Below are 22377 nucleotides of genomic sequence, written 5' to 3'. Positions count from 1 at the left end.
ATTTTCATTACAGAGATATACAGGCTTAATGAGTTTATTAACATTGAATATGACAATGGTTACTTTTGGACACCTAGGTGCTGCATTTTTCATCTTAATGCCTGCATACTCTGTGTTTAGCAACACATTTACAAAAGCACTGTCGTTTGTAACGAAGACATAGTCACTTTCATCTCTAGGTAACTTAATGACCTTATCATAATGTGCCTCAGAGGCTTCACAAAACCACTGCACTTTTCCCTCTAATGTGGTTCCCAGAGGAAAATCTAGCCGTACATGTCTGGCAGCAGCCGAATTTCGTTGGTTTGATCGTGCCCTTCGATCTCGACTGCTTACGGCGCTGACTTTTACTTGTTTGCACCGTGAATCTCCCATCATCTGCACCGCCCTCTAATGTGTCGTGGGGCACCACTGAGGAGGTCCTTTTATTAAAATATTTAAAAGTTTCTGTATTAAATAATGTCAATTGTATTTGTACTGTGCATTAAAACACAAGCAAAATGACATATCCCGTTTTCTGTCCGTGGTTCCTCGGTTAGGTTAGGTTCGCGCAATTTAGTACATCGGTTCAGTGACATTATCGCCGCTCGAGAGGACGGGCTGTTGCACGAGTTAACGACCCTAGTTGGAAGCCTGGACAGAGTGGGGACGTCTTATTAGTTATTTTTTACTATTCGCTTATTACACCCAACAGTAATTTGGAACCTGGTTGTAATTTGAATCGTGGATCACATTACATCTTTGGGGAAAATATACCGCTGAGAAACCCAACCTGTTACAATTTATGGCCCGAGTATTTAATCACAACATACAAAAGGACGACTGTGATTCACTTCATTAACTGTATTTTCACGGTCAAACTTTAGAACTGGAGTAGGACAAACCCATCCTCAAGTCATTCTCTTCCAATTCCCGAAGGCGCATTCATTATTTTCTTAATACAATGCCACAAAACCTAATCATTTCTGGATGCCACGAGGCCACGTGAAATATATCAGGAATGATAAGCTGACAGGACCAAAGTTGGCCGAGATAAGATAACCTTTGATAACACCCTAATCACCTCAACGGCAGCTTTTCTGGGAAACTAGACGTTGTGACAACATGGAAATAGAACTAATCTCGTTTGAGGTTATATTGAAAGAAAGTGTGAGGTGTAGATGTGGGTGACGAAGATAACATCAGTTGCGGACAATTGCGCCACACGCACACTGGGGCCGTCCTCACCCTACTGGTTCATGACACACCTACATCATCACCTCTCAATAATGAAGGTGCTTATCCTGGCGCTGCTGGCTGGATACCTCTCGCCTGCCCGAGGTACGTCATGTCCACAATATGTACACATATTTCTAACCGTGTTGGTTCTAACATTCTTTGTAAGGGCAAAAATTACTAGTAAAATGTTTAGAATTGAGAATTATACATACGGGCAGCAGAAAACACCCACTAGACAGTGTGACAATGTAATTGGCAGAATTAGGCTGGGATATCGATACTTATGGCAGGTGGGTGCAGGTAATGAATCTTCCCCCCCCAATGTGAGCACTCCAATTGTAAACTATGTGAACAAGAGCTAGGGCACACTCCCACACTATAATTGTGAGTGCTCTGTTATGACTTCAGATCAAATGGAATGAAATACTTTGAGATCTGTAATTACACCATAAACTCACGAATATTGGAAGATATTCTTGTGCTCTACCCAAAGTTTGCCAGTGTAGGCTGTGGATCCTAACAGCTGAAATTCTGGGTAAGTCACTCGGTGATCTAAAAAAAATTCAAATTCAAATGTTTATTCAGATAAAGTACATACATACAGGGTGTGATACAAATATTGATGAATTTATAGATAGAGCTAGTACATACAATGCCTAAAGCCACTATTACACAAAGCGTTTCGGGCAGGAAAACACTAAAGACTAAAACTTAATGCTAATTGAGATTAGAGTATAAAATGTGTTGAGAAATATAAAAATAAAAAAGGGGGGAACATGGCAGAATAACAGCAAAAAAATAGAATTTGGTCGACAAACAGCATTGTTTAAATAAACAGCAGACATGGGTTAACATTATAGGGGTAAGGTAGGTTACAGGGAGTTAATTAGGTAGTGCCTAGTTTTTATCTTAAACTGGTTGAGAGAGGTACAGTCTTTAACATGATTGGGAAGGTCATTCCACATTCTGGGTCCTTTGATTTGTAGAACATTTCTACTTTGATTAAGTCGAACTCTTGGAATATCAAAAAGGTATTTGTTTCTTGTGTGGTGCTCATGGGTTCTGTTACAACCTTCAATGAAGATTTTAAGGTCAGGATTGACATTACAGTTCAGCGTTTTATATATATATATATATATATATATATATATATATATATATATATATATATATATATATATATATATATATATAATACACACGAGAGGATGTGCAGTGACTTAATATCTAACATATTCAGAGATTTGAGTAGGGGTACCGAGTGATGTCTGGGGCCAGAGTTAGATATTATCCTAACAGCACCTTTATGTTGAGTAATTAGAAGACGTAAATGATTTTGGGTAGTAGAGCCCCAAGCACAAATACCATAGTTGAGATATGGATAGACGAGAGAGTAATAGAGCGTCACCAGGGCAGGGCGGGGTACATAATATCTGATCTTAGAAAGAATGCCAACAGTTTTTGAAACTTTTTTTTATATATTTAGAATGTGTCCCTGGAAATTCAGCTTGTGATCAATGAGAACGCCAAGGAATTTGCCATTTACTTTGTTACAAATTTGGGTATTGTTTATCCTGAGATTTATTTGATTTGAAGATTTATTGCCAAACAAAATACAGAAAGTTTTGTCAATGTTGAGGGTGAGTTTGTTGGCAGTTAGCCAAAGATGGACTTTATTTAGCTCAGTATTTACTGTGGCATTTAGAGCAAGGGGGTCAGGACTGGAGTAAATGAAGGTTGTGTCGTCAGCAAATACAATTGGTTTGAGGTGTTGGGAGGCATTTGGAAGGTCATTAATGTAGATGAGAAAGAGGAGAGGGCCAAGTATGCTGCCCTAGGGAACACCAATGTTCATGGGGTAGGGTGGGAGAAATTGAATTATTCACAGAAACATACTGGAGCCTGTCAGTAAGGTAAGATTTGAGGTATTGCAGGGAGTGTCCTCTGACTCCATAATGATGTAATTTAAGAAGAAGGTTTTGGTGGTTGACAGTGTCAAAAGCCTTACGCAGGTCCACAAATAATCCAACAGGGAACTGATTTTTATCAAGAGCTGCATGAATCAAGTTAATCATACTAATAAGTGCATCGTTAGTGCTTTTTTGGGTCTGAAGGCATATTGACAAGAGCTAAGTATATTGTGTTTAGCTAGACAAGAGTAAAGCTGCTTGTAGATTAGTTTTTCAGGTATTTTTGACAAGTTAGGCAGGATTGATATAGGTCTGTAGTTGTTAACATCTGTGAGATCACCACATTTGTGGATAGGGGTTACTCTCGCTATTTTTTTTTAGAATATCTGGAAAGGTTTGGAGTTCAAGTGACTTGTTGAAGAGCAATGCAATAGCAGGAGCTAAAGATCTGGAGACTTTTTTGTAAATTAAAGTTGGTATCTCCTCAAGGGCATTTGACTTGGTTTTAAGGGAAAGGATTATCTCATTAACATCAGTGGAATTTGCAGGCGTTAGGTACAGAGACTGTGGATAGTTACCTGTAAGATAGTCCTGAACATCAGTACTGGAAGATGGAATATCATTTGCAAGGGATGACCCATTGGAAGAGAAGAACCTATTGAACTCAATAGCAGTATCAGAGGCTGTAAGCTTACCATCGTTATTAGACAGGAGTATTGGTTTGTTATTTAAAATCTTCTTTGATCCCAATATTTGTGAAATTGTGCTCCATGTTTTCTTAATGTTGCCCATTGTGTGGGTAAATTTATCTTCGTAGTATTTAGTTTTGGCTCTTCTAATTATTTTAGATAGCAATGATGAGTAATTCTTTGGAGACGATACCTAACCTATACGTCTTCTCAAGTATATTTGTATATACATATATACTGTATATTTGTATATACTCAAGTATATATCTACAATGAATCATAGAGACAGAGGTAGTGTTAGATAGATGGAGGAGGAAGTACAAGTCAAATATAACAGAACATGCACTAGGCTACCTACCAACGTCCCTAAGAACCTGTGTGAAGAAACAATAGTAAGGAAGACAATAATTGGACACCTATAGATATATAAGTAACTTTATAACAAAATATCAATACGAGTTCAGAGAATGGAAATCATACTACAAAAATCTAGTGAAGTCCTATGATAGAATGACAGATCAGAGGAGAAAAGCGAGGTTGGGTGGACTCAATACTATTAGATTATATGTAAAAAAAAATATTTGACTGTGCCGCATAAGAGGCTCCTGAAAACGATAACGAACTAGGTAGAATACTAAATTTGTAGGGAAATTCCCCAGGAAATAGAAAACAAAGTAACAGAGGCAAAAGGTATTAGCTGAATCCCTCAATGATGAGTGTTGGGAGTCCATAATACTACTAATATTCATATATAACACCAGAGGAACTAGACTCTTGTCACTGATCGCTGGTGATGCAAAGCTGATGAAAATCAGGAAACACGGGAACTATAGGCTCCAGGAAGACTTAAGTAGCGATGGTGGTTATTAGACTTCAACACAGGTATGTTCAACAGCACGAAGAAGGGAACTGCATTAAGGAGACCAGACGACCGAGTGAGGCACACATCAATAAAAATCAAATCAGCAGCATATGTTAAGCTAGTGAACATTAGGGCAACATTCAGAAATTTAAACCAAGACGCATATCCATTCCCTATATGTAGCATATATCTGAATAGTGGCCGAACTGTACGGTGATAGACTAAATGGAACTTAACCTAAGAACACGAAAGAATGGCCAAAGGGAACATTATATAGGCATACAAAGTTCTTAGGTGTTACCATAAAATCGAGACACTGTTAGGGTGAGCAGAATGAGAGAACATGTATGGAACTAGACACACAGATGAGTCACAGGGCTGCGAGGAAACCTTTCTTCAGTGTATTACCAGTAAACGAGTGAACTAGAAGGGGAAAATAAGATGGACTGTATCCGTTCATGGTTTCAGAATCTTGTATGACCAGAAACAGTGGAATCGGGAGTCATTGCAGTAGATGGTCGACAGTTGAAAAAGTGGGGCCTAAGAGCCGAAGCTCTGTTCTGAAAACTGTCAAGAAGTGTTTGGTAATAACACGCGGTTCACAGAGACCGTCCCAGCGAGGTATAGACGGCTCGTTGAGTCAGAAGAGATAAGGCAGACAACACATACTACACTCATACGCTCGAGTCAAATCTTAGTGTGTACCACACACATGTGATATATTTCTCCTTACACGCTATCCAATGTTGGATCTCTGTGAACCATATGTTATTACCAAACACTTCTTACTTGACAGTTTCCAGACCAGAGCTTCAACTCTTAGGCCCCACTTTTTTCAACTTTAGACCATCTAGTGCAATGACTCCCGATTCCACTGTTTCTGGTCATATCTGATTTTGAAATCATGAACGGATATAGTCCATCTTAGTTCCCCTTCCAGTTCGCTCAACGCGATAATGTTCGCTAACTTTGTATGCGTCAATGTATACTATACTTTGTTTATCTCTTAAACCGTCAACACCATCCCCTCTCCTACTCACGGTCGCTCTCCTATAGGTACAGGCAGCAGAGCGCCGGACCAGGACAACTTCGACAAGGACAACTGGATCTCGCGACTCTACAAGGATAAGCTCAAAGGCTACAACAAGGAGTCGAGACCCGTCCTGGACCACACCCACAACACCACCGTCTATCTTGGTCTCTCTCTTAACTACATCCACCTGGTAGGTGGGTCGGCAGGTCGGCCTGTGTCTCTCTCATTTGATATGTAGAATTCCTTGTCTGTACACTATCTATCGATCTCATTTGGTATGTATACGAAATTCCAAAAATATTTTTTGTTTCTCTAGTGCCGATCTTAATTTTGAGTTACGTCAGTGTATCTGTATATCTCGTCTGTGACATTTGGTAATTTACTTCCTTATCTTTTATTCGTAACTATCTTTCATGCATGATACTTTTAAAGTATAATGTCGCAAAGTTCATAATGAAAATCAGAACAAACAAGAACTGCAGGAAGCTCCAGTAAGATTGAGAAGTTAGTTATGGTCGGAAAAGTGGTTACTGGACTTCAACCCATATAAGTGCAACATCATTAGGACAAAAACAGGAATAAGGTCTGAGTAACAATATATAATGGCATAGAGGAACTTACCGGTGTCAGCATCTTGCAGTAGACGACACCAAACCTTCTTCAGGAGTCACACACAACAATAATCACATCAGCATTACGTGTTGAGCTGATGAACTTTGGGACAGCCTTCAGGGGCCGAGCCAAGGATGCCTTCAAAGCACTTTACAGAACATGTTCTACCAGCATTAAAATACGCAGCACTTGCGTGGAGCCTTCACCACAAGATAACACTCAAAAGATTGAGAAAGTACAGAGGTTTGATACAAAACTTGACCCAAAAATTGAGGGCATTTAACTATAAAGGAGAAACTGAGTTAATTAAAATTGTCGACACTGGACGCATAAAAAAGGAGTGGACTTGAAGTAACTCGAGGACATGCTATAGCAGTTACGCAGATGAGACACATGGCTGCGAGAAAATATTTCTTGTGTAAAGGATATTAAGCCACAATTAACAACTAAACCTCACTTCTCTATAAACACTGTTAGGTAAGCACACTTCTACAATTAAATATTTAAAAATGTAATACTTCTCTCAAAGTAAAATATAATTCCTATATTTTTTATTTTATTTCAAATAAAGTTTGTCAAAAATAAACTAATTGAAGACCAGACAAGTCAGTTGATCGTTTATCGAGGAAATGAACACTTTAGGTACATAAATGCAATGTATTACCTGTATATATGGTAGCCTAGCCTCTCCTCCCTTGACAGTACTATAGTAACCACATGGACCACCGTACATATATTGACGTAATGGACAATTTGAAAATAGAATATATTTGGACAAACCGGAAAGTTTTGTATTTATATTGTAAATAATACCTAACCCAGGTATTATTACTAGGCCTGATACACACTATTATCTGAAGCCTAATATAGTACATATATTTGCTATACTAGGCCTAGGAATATTTAAGTTTTGTTTTAACTTTATTTTTCCGGACTATAAACTGAATAGTACCAAATTCTACTAAATCTAATTATCCATCACGTCACTATATGTACGGTGGCCCACATAGTTACAAAATGTACTATCTAACCAAGAGAATGGGTTGCGCACTCAGGCTTCAATATTAATTATATCAAATGTGCTTATGTGACAATATTTCCTTCCTAGGATGATGTACGCCAAGAGCTGTCTGTGAACGCCTGGTCTATTATGGTGAGTATACAGTATAACCCCTTTCCTCTACTTCCCGTTTACGGGCTATTAATGCCCGTGACACCTCTTGGGTGGTTTAATCTTCATCAATCAATCGATCCCGCTGTTCCTTGGTGCAAATTCTCACTTCTAAATTATAATATAAATTATAAATATAAATTTCTTAATTATTATTGCTCATAACCTTTCCAGTATATTAGCAGATTAGCAGAATTCTGTCTTTCAGCTTACGCATTATATTCGCCCACGAAATACCAGTTTGGAAAACATTTTAATCAAATCTAGAGCGAGTCAAGAGACATGTGTTGACCGACAGCTGTCACCTTAATGACGCATCCATAAATGTTTCTCAGTAGCCCAGTATCCAGACTGCGACTGTATATAAACTACTAACACATTAAGACATCAATGACAATTATATTCGTTACATCCCCAGTTTGCTAACTGTAGGTAGTAACCGAGTGATTGTAACCTATTCTATTCACCTAGGTTTTAGGAGACTAACTTATTATAACCTATCCACAGCTGCCCACTGGATGGGTGGGGGGGGGGCGGTGTGCAGGATAAACATATAAATTATTGTGACACTAGCTCTCCCCACATGTCAGTTGCTTAATTTAGAAATTGTACTTGTAGTCGGTCTCGTGCCCATTGTTGATGTGACGATATGCACTGAATTTTGTAACTAGCTCATCAAGATTGTAACTTGCTTAGCTAAATGAATTGTTGGGTTCAGTCCCTGAGCCCATTATGTGCCTCTGTAACCCTTTCCACTACCGCCCACAAGATGGGTATGGGGTGCATAATAAATTAACTAACCTAACGCCTTCCAATTTTACTAATTTACTGTACGTTACGATATGTTCTAGCGGCTTTACTAAAATACACCTTTGTATTTCCTCGTTGTTAATGTTAAAAACTACACCTGACCTTTTGAAAAAATTCTGTAGATCGACATTTTTTTTATTTATTTATTTAAATATACAAGAGTTCTTACATTCTTGTACAGCCACTAGTATGCGTAGCGTTTCAGGCACTGCAAATGATTCAGTATTTTAAGTTTCAATGAGATCCGCCCTGTCATGTCTGATATAGTGTTGTTAATCTTGAGGCCCTTAACCGTTCCTGGTATGAGAATTGACTTACAGTGTCCTTAGAACGGCGTAATTAGTATGACTGCACTGTTTCCCACAGACATGGGTGGACGAGTACCTGAGGTGGGAACCCAAGAACTACATCAACCTCGACCGCATCCACTTCGACGACGACGACATCTGGATGCCGGACATCAGCGTCTACAACAGGTTAACCTCCAGTCTTCTAGTGTGATCATATTCACTGATGCTAGTGAAATATTTGTGCTTATATTTGTTTTAATTTTTAAATAACTTCGCTGTCTATTAATGGGTTTGTAGGACAATCTTCGGCTCACAACTGAGCCGGGGATCAGGACGGAAATGGTTGGCTGGGGTTCCTTTCACCAGATGCCTCTATTCACCTAGGAGTAAAATAGGTACCATTCATGCAGGTAGTTAGGCAACTTTTGTGGGTTACATCCTGGGAAAGGCCTGTAGTTAGTCTAGGGGAATCTCTAATTTAAGTACAGGCTTCCTGGCTTCGACAATAAGAATTGTATTATATTGACAAACGTTGTTCCACAGCGCTGAGGGTTCGGATGTGCATCCGTTCGGGCGTGTTCCGGTGTTGGCCAACAGCGTGGGTCAGACCTACTGGTTCCCGCCCACACACCTCGTCGTCAAATGTGACCTCGACTTGACCAATTGGCCAAGTGACGAGCACAGTTGTCTGGTCAGGATGGGGTCCTGGACACATCACGGCGAACAAATTGACATTCAGATCATGTCCAACAACGGCACGAACGGGGTAGGTGTGGTATTCTTTTTGTTATGTCACGTGTATTAGTATACAAAGCTCAACATACGGAGTGAACATTATCAGAAAGCAACACTGTACTGACCTATGTGAGGCAGGTACAACTTGCACTATTTCTTAGGGTGAGATACATTATTTCTACGTTGGTATAAACAAAATTTAATTACATTCTGTAGTACAAAACCGGAACTGCGTGTCACGGGGCTGTGATATTCGTCATTACCTGAGGACCACTAACACAAGTGGCCTCGACGAGAACAGGAAGCCGGCGGCTTGTTGAAGATCCTCCGCCCCCATTAATTTGCCTTTATGATCTTTTCCAGTTGTACTTTAAATTTTAAGTCTTGGCAATTTACGGCTTCTGCGGGTAGGCGGTTCCATGGGTTTATAACCCTGTGGGTAAAAAAGCATCTAGGAGTAAAATAGGTACCATGCATGCAGGTAGTTAGGCAACTTATGGGTTACATCCTGGGAAAGGCCTGCACCTCTTCCTCTCAGTCCTACATTGTGGCTTGTTTAGCTTGAAACCGTTAACCTTTGTTTGTTGTATTTGATATTTTGAAGAAATTTTCCGGATCAACATCCATCAAATTATTCAATATTTTAAAAGTTTCAACGAGATGTGTCCTCTCATGCCAGGTCTGCAGTGTAGTTAGCCCTGTGGCCCTCCGGTAAATTCGGATAACGAATATCACAGTCCCGTGACATGCAGTTCCAATTCTGTTCTACAGAATGGTAAAACAATTTTAGATTACAATGTAGAATAGCGTAGCTAACCCTAACAAATTGTACCATTATGGTTTAATCAAGTTTATTTTGCCACGGTACTGGCTCTTGGGCTGCCTTACCAACTCAACACACACAATCTAGCAAGCCCCGCCCCAAGGCAGGGTGAATCAAGGCACGGCCCCCATTGAAGTTGCTCCCAAAATTGGTCTCTCAAAAGGATACGATTAGATCCCCCACACCGAGCACAAAGTAATGCATGTACAATTATACTTTGATTTCATTACATAACTCTTCGGCCCCCCCCCTCCCATTCCCCAGCCAAAACCCCTTGCACTGCCCGCTGACTTTTACGTTACGATCGTGTCCCCCTTTGACAGGAATAAAGGCTCACAAACAAAATTATCTAGGCAGGCCTACACCTCTGAAGGAGGCACACTTGGAATGTCACTTATGCCGCGGTACATAGAAATATTCTTCAGCCTTACTCCCACAAAGCATGACAAACGCGGAGGAGGAGTGAAGTTGCATACAGTTATTACAGTTCTTAAATAAGAAAGATGGTCATAGTACATAAAAGAGAAACAAGGACTTATCCGAGATGAAATCCCAACAGTCAACAAAATACCTTTGAGTCTGAATCCATTATTCATTGAAAGTTGCACAAGTGGGTGCAACAGTTATAATAATACCTATATTATCAAAACCTACCTATAATCTACCTATATTATCAAAAATATTTTTAAAAATTACTTACAAACAGCTGTACTCATATCTCGTAAAATTCAATATACTAAGTCCCTGTCAGTTTGGCTTCCGCTCCCAAAAGAGCACCAATGATGCAATTGTTAGTCTGCTTAATTTAATCAACCCCTTGACAAAAGTGAGTTTCCAGTTGGAGTCTTCATTGACCTGAGAAAGGCTTTTGATACTGTTAACCATAACTACCTCTTACTTTAACTCCACCATTATGGAATCTGAGGCATTGCTCTGAAATTTGTCTGATCCTATCTTAGTGACAGACACCAATATGTAGCCATCAATGATATAACCTCTCCCACTCTACTATTAACCGTAGGGGTGCCACAGGGCAGCATCCTAGGACTCCCTCCTATTTCTTATATACATCAATGATCTGCCTAATGTCTCTAACATAATTAAACTTATATTGTTTGCTGATGACACTACTCTCATCTACTCAGATCCCAACCCACTCATATTAAATAATGTTGTAAACAATGAATTAAAAAAAAGTCCACTTATGAATGTCAACCAACAAACTCACACTAAACATAAAAAAGACCTACTACATCTCATTCGGAAGCAAATCAACAAATGCAATTCAGCTTCAGATAGACAATGTTAACATCAGCAATAAAAATGATGGAAAGTTCCTTGGCCCATACTTAGACAAGAGACTCGACTTCAGCATCGACATACAACACATAACTAAATCTAAAACAGTTTGTATACTCTCTAAGATCAGATATTATGTACCCTACTCTGCCCTCCTCTCATTATATTATGCATTTATCTATCTCTATCTTACTTATGGTATCTGTGCATGGGGTTCAATCTCTGCAAACTACCTCAAGCCCATCATCACCCAGCAAAAATCTGCTATCAGAACAATAACAAACTCTGCTTTCAGACAACACACAGCTTCCCTGTTTAAATCCCTAAACATGCTAACCATAAATTCACTCCACACATTCTCTTGTGTCAATTTCATTTGCAAAACCCTTTTCTTAAGTGCAAACCCTGGTCTGAAACTCTTCCTGGACAGATGTAATAGAACACATAATCACTAAACCAGACTTAAATATCTCTTTGATATCCTCAGAGTCAAACTTAATCTGTGTAAGCACTCTGCAAATAAAGGGACCTAGTCCATAGAACTCACTCCCTAACGAATTGAAAAGCTGTCCAACTTTTGCCTTATTAAAAAAATAAAACCAAAAAGTTCCTAATTTCATCTTCGTAGTTTCCTACATTGAGCTTCCTAATTTCAAAAAGTTCCTAATTTCATCTTCATAGTTTCCTACCTAGTTCTTTAAACTCGCTCACTATCCAGTGCGAGTTTATAATCTGTATCTGTATCCACTGTATCTGTATTTTGTGCTACCCAATCCCCCAATATATGTACCTAAGCCATATAACTTTACCATTAAACACTGCTGTCATCTTATATGTGCTATCAGTGTGCTTTAATAGTTTATGTTATGTATTCTCATAAACCCAATGTACCTTCTTGTATATAAATAAATAAATAAATTTAATGTGCCTACTAATCTTTGTCATATCAATCAAAGCTTTCAATGTGCTTTAATGTACTTTAATATACTTGCTAATCTCTCAAATTTTCTTACAATATACCTGTTAACATTTTATATATTTTGCTAGAAATTACATACTTAATATTATCCGTTAGATTAAGGACCTGCCCGAAACGCTGTGCTTGCTAGTGGCTTTACAAGAATGTAAACACATCATGCTATGTACTCTCGTAAACCCAATGTAACTTCTTCTATAAATAAATAAATAAATAAATAAATAAACTAACCAAACCCTTGGAATAATCAAGCGTACCTTTACCTGTAAAAGAAGGTAGTCATTCAATTGTATAAGTCTCTGGTGTGCCTCCACCTGGATTATTCCATGCAGGCGTGGAGACCTATCTTCAGAAAGACACAGCTGCTCTTGAAAAGATGCAAAACCGGGCAACAAAAATCATTCCAGAGCAAAGTCATCTCTCGTATCAGGAACGGTTGAGGGCCACAGGGCTAACACTAAACAAGGCATGACAGGGCGGATCTCATTGAAAATTTTAAAATACTGAACAATTTTCCGGGATGTTGACCCGGAAAATTGATTCAAAAGGTCAGATACAACACGAACGAGTAGCTACGGTTTCATGCTCAACAAGCCACAATGTAGGTCTGAGAACAGGAGATAATTTTTATCACCCGTAGGGTTATAAACCCATGGAATTGCCTACCCGCCGAAGCAGTAAATGCCAAAACTGTTGGATTAAAATACAACTGGAAAAGATCATCAGGGTAAATGAGGGGACCTTTGACAAACCGCCGGCTTCCTGTCCTCGTCGAGGCCACTAGTATTAATGGCCCTCACGTAAACTCCTGTATACATCCTCCATAGACACAGTCCAGCTACAAATTGAATCCGCGTTCTTACGCTGCCCCAGAGGAGCTCAAATTATCATACTGCAACAGTTATCTGACGGACTCCTGGTTCAACCTGACGACGAACGGACGTCTGGACACTTCCGCCTGGGAGCCGCCGGACCACGTCCTGTTTTCGTGTTTGGGCTTTGCTACTGCCGTTTGGCATCCCTGTTCAACGGTCCGGTTGTACGACACCTGGCGCACATATCGCCTTGGGTCACGGGATTGTTGATACTTTTTTTTTACGTGTTCTGGCTGGTTCTCCCGGCGGGGTGACTACGTTGTTCCAGGGGCCGACTTGGCCGAGAGGTGCCGGGGGTTGGTGGGTCTTTGTGGGCTCCTGGTGTGCCCTCAGTCGTGGTGGGCGGCTGGTTTCTGCTCTGCCGGAGAGCAGTAGATGACTTTTTCGTTTTAGATGGGGTCCGAGTTTTGATTTTGTTACCCAGTGTTCTCTGTGTGGGGCGGGGCCGGTGCTTGTCACCCTGAGGGACTCCTGGGACTCCCCAATCATCTACCCGTTTACGTTTCTTTGCCGCGAGGCATAATAGTTTCCAGTGATTGACGTCACTCGTTTCGCGATAGGCTTGGTGTTTCATCTTTCAAATTAACAACAAAATCAGTTATCTGACAATCCTCCAGCTACTACCAATCTCTTACATAGTCATAAAATATATGTAACCTTCTGGCCGTCTGTAACCGATTTACTCACTAACTTTTCTTAAAACTAGCCAGGCGCTTACATTGTATTAATCAGTCATGCGTCTGACAGCACTCTAGGATCCCAACTGACAAAAACCTAACAGGGTACATCTGTTTTCAATAGATTATGTTACACTAGTTAGGGCCTACCCTCGTCATAACACTGCACAAACGTCAAGCGAGGTCTCATTGGAGCAAGGCTAGCAATAAGTGTTCTTATTGCAACACTTCATTCTGTGTCTAAAGCAAAATATTGTGTCATTATCTATATTACATTTTATACTTCTGTCTTGATCTTAGGTTACACTAACCATTATTCCAAGACAATCCAATTGCAATTCATTCTGAGCTACCTATGTGCTTTAATATACAGTACCTACAATTTTTCTCTCATCTTTTATTTTGTTCATGCTATGTAACTTATCATTTTTATAAATTTTGCAAGTATTTACCTACTTATAAGTTTCTTAGATTAAGGACCTGCCCGAAACGCTGCGCGTACTAGTGGCTTTACAAGAATGTAATTACTATGTTATGTATCCTCACAATACCAATGTACCTTCTTGTATATATATAAATAAATAAATCAATAAATAAAGACCTTGAAATAATTTTGCAAATGGATTTACGAGTATCCATTTTACGAGACGATTGTTGGTGTCGCATTCAACTTTAGCAAAGCTTTTGATACATAAAAACATAACAAATTGAGTAGTAAATAAATTTCGATATATTCTTTAAGCCGAACTTACTTTGTTGACGTTGGAATTATTATTCCCAATAACAAGGTAGTTTCCTACCCTGTGCTTCAAACTCACACTTATATCTTGCACTCCCACTTCCCCAATATTAGTACTTAAGACATATATCCTTACCAGTGTAATCACCTCTTGTCAGTTTATATTGTAGTTATTTGTTGATATAAAACCTTGCTACAATGTACCTTTGCATCTTACCTGATATGTTAGATTAAGGACTTGTCCGAAACGGTATGCGTATTAGTGGCTTTGCAAGAATGTAAAAATACCAATCTTATGTAATCTCACCAACTCATTGTACCTTCTTGTGAATAAATTATTATCATTATACATGCAAATATAGCTGTTATATAAACGCACTAGTCTACATTTAAGTCAAATTTATACATTACAGTAATTATTAAATGGAGGAATCGAGTTGATGTTGTTAAATACGTGTAAACCTACCTCTTCGTAGCCTTGTCGTTGACGGTGCCAGTGGGAACTGTCGGTGTATGGGTTATAACACAAGAAATAAAGGAACAAGCGTCTTTTCCCCGTGGCGGATGACGGCCGACTGACGACTTTCTGCCCAGTCCTTGGAGAACGTAAACAATACAACGCACCGCAGCGACAATATCGGAAATAATGTACCGACAACCCAACATACCACACACCCAAACAAACGACGCATACACACATGCCAACCCATGGTGGACAGGCCACCGAATTTTCAAACTTTTCACTCTATACCCACAGAATCTATATACTCTTCCAGAATATCACCTCCCCCCATGCTTTCCAAACCCTTTGGACATCAAATCAAATCGAAAGTATCGGAAATTCTCTAAGAGTAGGTGGGGATGGTTTTCATCCCCGTTTACATGTTGAGTAGGTGGGAGTGATTTTATCCCAGTTTGTGTTGACCGAGGTGGTGGTGGTAGCTTTATCCTAGTTGACTGTACCCGTGTTTAATAATTTTGAGTACCACTCCTCCTAAACATAGTGAAGTGTAGTTTTGACAATGACCTTTGACACATGGGCCATGTGTCTGCATTTGACAGAGCGCGGGTTAATCTGCAGCTAGAACACCCAATTTCTGGCGTAGCCTCATCTATACTGTATATGTATGCTTATTTATGTCTGGGGCTTTTTGTGGCTGTATGTTTCAGTTTATGTCTATCTCTTAGTGTCTGGATCCGTCCGTCTGTGCTTTTATGTCTGGGTCCGTACGTCTGTATATCTGGATCTGTCCCCACGTGCTGACAAAGTAGTGTTTACAGGTGATAATGACCAACTTCGAGAAGAACAACCAATGGAAACTGATTAATGTGACGGCGACGCGTTCCCTCATCAGTCTGGAAGAACACGACCCATATGTCGAGGTCGACTTCACCTTCAATGTGAAGCGCCAGGCCAGTATGCACGCCACCTTCATCACACAGTCCACGTTAGGTGAGCTGATACCAACGACTCTAGCACCAATCCTGCATCTACACAACCTTGAAATCACCTAACCTATTGAGGCAGATGCATAAAAACGTCAATATTATGGATCTTATGTTTTATTAATTTCTTGCATTTTTAAGATTTCTCGCTTAATGATTTTATTATATTCTGGACATAATTTGTCTAAGAAGTGTGCTTTATTAACCTATGCTCAACTATGTTTGTGATAATTATTGTATAAGCAAAAAATACTACACAAAAAACGTAATAATTAAAAATAATAGAGAAAAATTGTAGTGAATCATGTTTAAATACTTAAATATTAATTTTATCCAGCAAATGCCATGATTTGCAAATGCAAATCTACCTTTATGTAGTACTAAGAAGTACCCTGTGCAGAAGACACATCAACAGTGGGTTGCTGAGCTAATGAATCAGTCAACACATACTCAAGGAATATAATATTTAGGAAAGCCTTATCATCTTTTTTGGGAGCCTGCATCATCATAATTCTTGTACTGTATTACTTATACAAGAGGAAAGAATAAAATATTTACGATAGCATTAGATTACTCTGTTAGCCTGAAATAGATTACCATAGAGGTTTGTGGTTACTAAAGCGGAGAGAGATTACTACAAGGACCTATAATATCTGATAATAGGGTAGCAGCACACTGTTGTTCACCTAAGCTTGTTAATACTAAAATTATTGCTAATGCTTGTGACTGCTCTAGCCTTAGTGATGGTGGTGCTGATGTCGTACGCTCTGCCACTTGACAGCTTCTTCAGTCGTCTGATAATTCACCTCTTCGCTCTGGGTGTGCTCATCACTTGCTACTTCAGCCTCTTCGCCTTCCTACCGGCCAACGGTGGGCCTGTACCACTAGTGGGTGAGTTCTTTCAGATTTCCAAGGTAATCCACTATAATCTTTATACCTTGTATATCAGCAAGATGATCATCGGAAGTAACACACACACTATGGTAACTGAGGCAGCCTCCTGTCCCATCGAGGCCACTATAGAGATGGTGGCCCTTAGGTAAATATACACCCTGCACTGTCCAACAAAAAATATTTGATCCTTAATAAGATGCCATTAGACTATAATAGTTTTAGATCCCTGCCACTGAAACATGAGGCTAATCTAGGGGTGGGATGTTGCTAGAGTGTAAGTCAGACCCACTCAAACCTCTGAAAATACGATTAGGTCAGGTAAAATTTTATAAATAGATGAAGCTAAATTATATGGTTGAATAAAAAAAAGACAATTAGATAAGCTAGATTAGATTTAGATAGATCAGATAGCACAATATATTTGAAGTCACTGTAGTCAAGTTAGTATCTCAACCAAGTGGTGTTTTGCATCGTTGCAGTTCGTTACTACTCCGGGACAATAATCCTCACTACCATCTCCCTGCTCTGTACATTCTTCCTGACGGCCCAGGGCAACTGCTGCACCTCCACCCCAACCAACACCCTAAGCAGAAAACTGGCGAGTGCCGTCACCTTCGTTCCTGGTCTCCGAGATGTCGTGCCTCAGGTGGGTTTTTCTTGGGGCTTGACTGCTTCAGTCTCAAACGTGGTTGTTCAATTTAGTCACTTAAGGTTTATTTGGATTTAAGTGTTTACCTAGTTGTGCCTACAGGGAAGTGAGCTTAGGAGCCCTGCTTCATAGCTATTGTACCTGGTACATTTATACCTCCCGGCCTCTTGACGTACAGTCACATACTTGCCTTCGAGGATGTGCGCACGTGTAATTACCCAAGTGCAATTACTTAAGTGTAGTTACAGGATGAGACCTACACATGTGGTGTCCCATTTTCCCAGTACTCTTTGTGGTATAACGCTTTGCAACTATTGACAGTTTTGGCCTCCACCGTCTTCTCACTTAGTTTGTTCTTATGTTCCTATCCAGGTTGGATAAAAAGAACTTTCCAAACTAGAGATGTTATACCAATGATGATACTTTTCAAGACCATAGTGCTCTCTAGAGTGGAATACTGATGCACAATGACAGCCCATTTCAAAGCTGGAGAAATTGCTGACCTGAAAAGCATGCAGAGATCCTTTACTGCTAGTATCCACTCAGTAAAACATCTAAACTACTGGGACCGACTAAAACGCCAAAATTTCTATTCTCTTTAACGCAGGCAGGATGGCTAAAACAATAATTTACACATGGAAAATATTAGAGGGGCTGGTCCCAAACCTGCACACAGAAATCACACCACACGAGACCAGAAGGCATGGCAGGATGTGCAGAATACCCCTGTTGAAAAGCAGAGGTGCAATAGATACTCTTGAGAGAGAATTCTATCAACATCAGAGGCCCAAGACTGTTCAACAGGCTTCCACTACACATAAGAGGCATAACTAGCTGACCCCTCGCAGTGTTCAAGAGAGATTTTGATAAACGCCTCCAAAGGATACATGATCAACCAGGCTGTGATTCATACGTCAGGCTGCAAGCAGCCACATCCAACAGCCTGGTTGACCAGTCCAGCAACGAGGACTCTTGGGTGAGGAATGGGCCATGGGGACGTTGGGCCCCAAAACCATCGTAAGGTAACCACAAGGTAAGGTAAGGTACCAATCATCTACCACTGCAAAAGAAAATGGTCTAATATTTTTTTCTAATAATCGTAGGACTTCCTCAACCCCAGACTATTGGTTCCCTATTCCCTGTTCTCAATCTCTGGATTTTAACTTTTACATGCAGCTTGCCTTTAATGAATTTATAGAAAAGGTCTGGATCTGTTTTATATTTGTCCGCTATACTGTTCTCAAAGTTCCTTTCGGGCTCTCTTCTCACTGCTGTGTAATTGTTTCTTGCTTGTTTGTAATGCTGGTATGTTTGAGGTATGCCTCTTCCGATACTGAACCTATTTTCTTGTCTTTGGCCCCCCCCCTCAATTTCTGTTGAACCAATCTTGTTTTCTGGTCCTGCATATCTGTTTTGGTATGAATGTTTGTGTGCATTCATCGTTTACTTTGAAAAATTTGGTATACATCTCATTTACTTCCTTGCCTAGCACCAAGTGTGTCCAATTAAACTCATTAAAAAAAATTCTAAGTTCCCCATAGTGTCCTCTCTTGAAATTGAGTTTATCAACTGTTTCAATGTCCCCATTCTCCATTACATTATATCACAAAGCATATTTAATTTCCAACAGAACATGATCACTCTTTCCCGAGGAAGGAAGGTACTGGATGTTAAATATCTTTTCTTCTTCTTCTTGACATATCACACACACATAAAGCCCAAGTGTGATGTCACACGTGCTTGAAGAGTCCACCATCTGATCCATCAGCTCTGCCCTTTGACCATCAGAATAGTTCAATGCAATCACTCATTTCATTGATTTTTTGTAATATATTTGCATTTAAAGCTGTACTGAATTAGTATTGACAGCTTCCCTATCTAATTCATTCCCAATATTTACAAACCTTACATTGGAGCAGTTAAAGTTACCGATATCCGACTCATTTCTCTCTCCTGTTTCCATATGTGTTCCCTCGTTCCACTGCTTCTCGCTCTGAAAATTGTTTTTAGTCTACTTTTTAATTCCCCTAAAAACATTGTAGTTTATTGTGAATCCCACACTCATCCTTTGAGCGGTATTTATTGTGTACTCCATACTCGTCCTGTGAGCAACAGCACAAATGAACTACAGAGAACACGAAAGGTTTTAATCAGACCTCAAGTGAATGGGTGTTGTGTGTCATTTCATCTGCACCTTTATGTTTAATATAATGGTAACAACACGTCTTGCGCTGAAATTCTTATAAAAGACAATATATAATTGTTACATATTAAAGGCAAGTCATTTTGGTAATACTGTACTTAACAATTTTCAATATTGAAAATTACACGGTAATAGAAGTGTTGCAGTCTCAACAGAAGTTTCAATAGAAGTCTCAATAGAAGAACTTCTATTGAGACTCAACAGTCTCAATAGAAGTTGCATTTTAGGCTACACAACTTATTCATTCATTCACCCTCATTCATTATTCACATTCATTCATTCACACACATTCATCATCATTCACTGTCACTCATTCATTCACTGTCACTCATTCATTCATTCTCACTCATACATTCTCTCTCACTCACTCTTTCCTCCCATTAGCCCAAGAACATGCCTAAGTTGTTGCATTTCTTTGGGTTCCACCATTGGCAATGGCTCCCTACCTGTTTTCACTATCATATTAACTTTGGTGATAATATATTAAAAAAACAGCATGAAATTATAATTAGCGTAACTTACATATAGACTCACCGTATCTTTTTAAACTAAACAACATAGATTGCATAATGTATTATACCTGAAATTATTGATCAAAACAACATTTTTCTTCAGCAAACGTATAACCATCTTGAGGCCGAGATGATCGAGGAAGGAGACGGGAGCAGCACCCAGCCAACTACTGCACAGGACAGCTCCGGAATCAGCCTCTCACAGATCAAGCGAGTGGTCAACTTCCTCCTCCTGGTTCTCTTCACTATTGCCTATATAGTGGACTATGCAGTTCTTAGAAGTGTTGCCGTTTAATAACTATAAAGCCACTCCCCCTCAGAATTTCATGACATGTGATAGAGGAGCTGTGGATGTGACTGTGCTGTTTACACCGATATTTAGGTACAGTACTTGGTTAGAGAGCTCAGCTGGGCTCTGTTGAGAGCTCTACAACAGAGATCTATTGAGGTGGCTACAACAGAGATCTATTGTGATGGCTACAACAGAGCTTCATTGAGGTGGCCACAAAAGAGCTCTACTGAGGTGGCTACACACAAGCTCCACTGAGGTAGCTACAACAGAGCTCCAGAGGTGGCTACAACAGAGCTCCACTGAGGCAACTACAACAGAACTGCTTACTCTATTGGCTGAATTCTTTGCCGTAATGGACGACTGTAGATTTTGGCATTCGTGTTGTATTTAATGTTGACATGTTTTGAATAGTGAACTCGCATGGCACTACATGCAATAATAATTGTGAAGACTGTGTATATTTGTGTATGAAATAATCAACTTTTTTTTTAAGCAAAAATGTAGGGACTATTTTATGGTTTATATGGTTAAAGCAAGAATGTAGGGACTATTTTATGGTTTGTATGGTTAAAGCAAGAATGTAGGACTATTTTATGGTTTGTATGGTTAAAGCAAGAATGTAGGGACTATTTTATGGTTTGTATGGTTAAAGCAAGAATGGAGGGACTATTTTATGGTTTGCATGGTACTTTTATCTTTTATGTATGAAATGAGAACTAGACAAGGTTTGTGATCAGGGTTCTAACATGAAATGTTAACGGCAGTCTAAAGAAGAATTAGCCATTAATGTTTGCTTTAAGTAAATGTCTATGGCATTGGTATCAGTTCTTAGAATTTAGTTGCTTCTGATTTTTATCAGACTAAGATTGAGAAATGTTTTGATTTCATATACAAAAATTCATGAGAGGGAAATATTCGGTCTTCTTTCAAAGATTATAATAATAATAATAATGACATTTTAAAATGTTTTCAATATTTTAAAAAATAAGTATTAAAAAGTTATTTGTCCTCAGAAACTACATAATTCTTAAATTAAAATGTGTTATCATCCTAATCCATTTTTTAATTCGGTCTGCATGTTAATTGACAATGGTTGTATCGAACAAATTCACATGTACCAATCAAGTTTTCCGATGAAATACACAAAAATCAAATTTGTTATGAGTTTAAAACATGTATTAAAAAAATGTAATAAACCATGTAATAAATAAACTTCTTACTGGTTTGTCCAATATTTACAGTTCTTATGAAATGCAGAATAATTCTGCCTCTCTCATACCTACTGCTTGATATATGCTCAATCTGCCACTTAGACTGATGAACCCAGCGACAGTCCTGCTTCTTTCATGGGCGGAGCTCTACTCCTTGTGGTCCAGGTGGTTGGGCATTGGGCTTTAACAATCCTTATATTCCTTCAAATTGCTATAATCACACTGGCTTATTGCTTTCTACTCACAATTACCTTACCTCTTTAATATACTTATATAGCTCTTCATAACCATCCTGCTTCTCACATATACCGTCTGTAAAATTTTGAATTAATCTGTGCTAGCTACTTTTCTGAGATATTCTACTAGGCTGTGAGGTTATAAAAGGCATACTGTACTTCATCAAGTCTTTCAATGGGGCACAGAAAATAATATGATGTTTAATGGGGATACG

At 39.2% G+C, this 22377-nt stretch overlaps 1 protein-coding gene across 1 annotated transcript; it reads left to right on the top strand.

The window, feature by feature from the left end:
- The first annotated feature begins 644 nt into the window (after positions 1-644).
- Positions 645-21942, top strand: LOC123758345 (acetylcholine receptor subunit beta-like 2). Its single transcript, XM_045742638.2, has 9 exons — positions 645-1320; positions 5736-5902; positions 7433-7477; positions 8672-8781; positions 9139-9361; positions 16001-16172; positions 16901-17056; positions 17539-17705; positions 20527-21942. The coding sequence occupies exons 1-9, from the start codon at positions 1161-1163 to the stop codon at positions 20716-20718; spliced, it is 1392 nt and encodes a 463-aa protein (XP_045598594.2). The 5' UTR covers positions 645-1160; the 3' UTR covers positions 20719-21942.
- The last annotated feature ends 435 nt before the right edge of the window (positions 21943-22377 follow it).

Source organism: Procambarus clarkii, chromosome 11 (genome assembly GCF_040958095.1).
Source record: "Procambarus clarkii isolate CNS0578487 chromosome 11, FALCON_Pclarkii_2.0, whole genome shotgun sequence".
NCBI lineage: Eukaryota > Metazoa > Arthropoda > Malacostraca > Decapoda > Cambaridae > Procambarus > Procambarus clarkii.
Note: the sequence above shows the minus strand (reverse complement) of the source record. Positions and strands in the feature narration are given on the sequence as shown.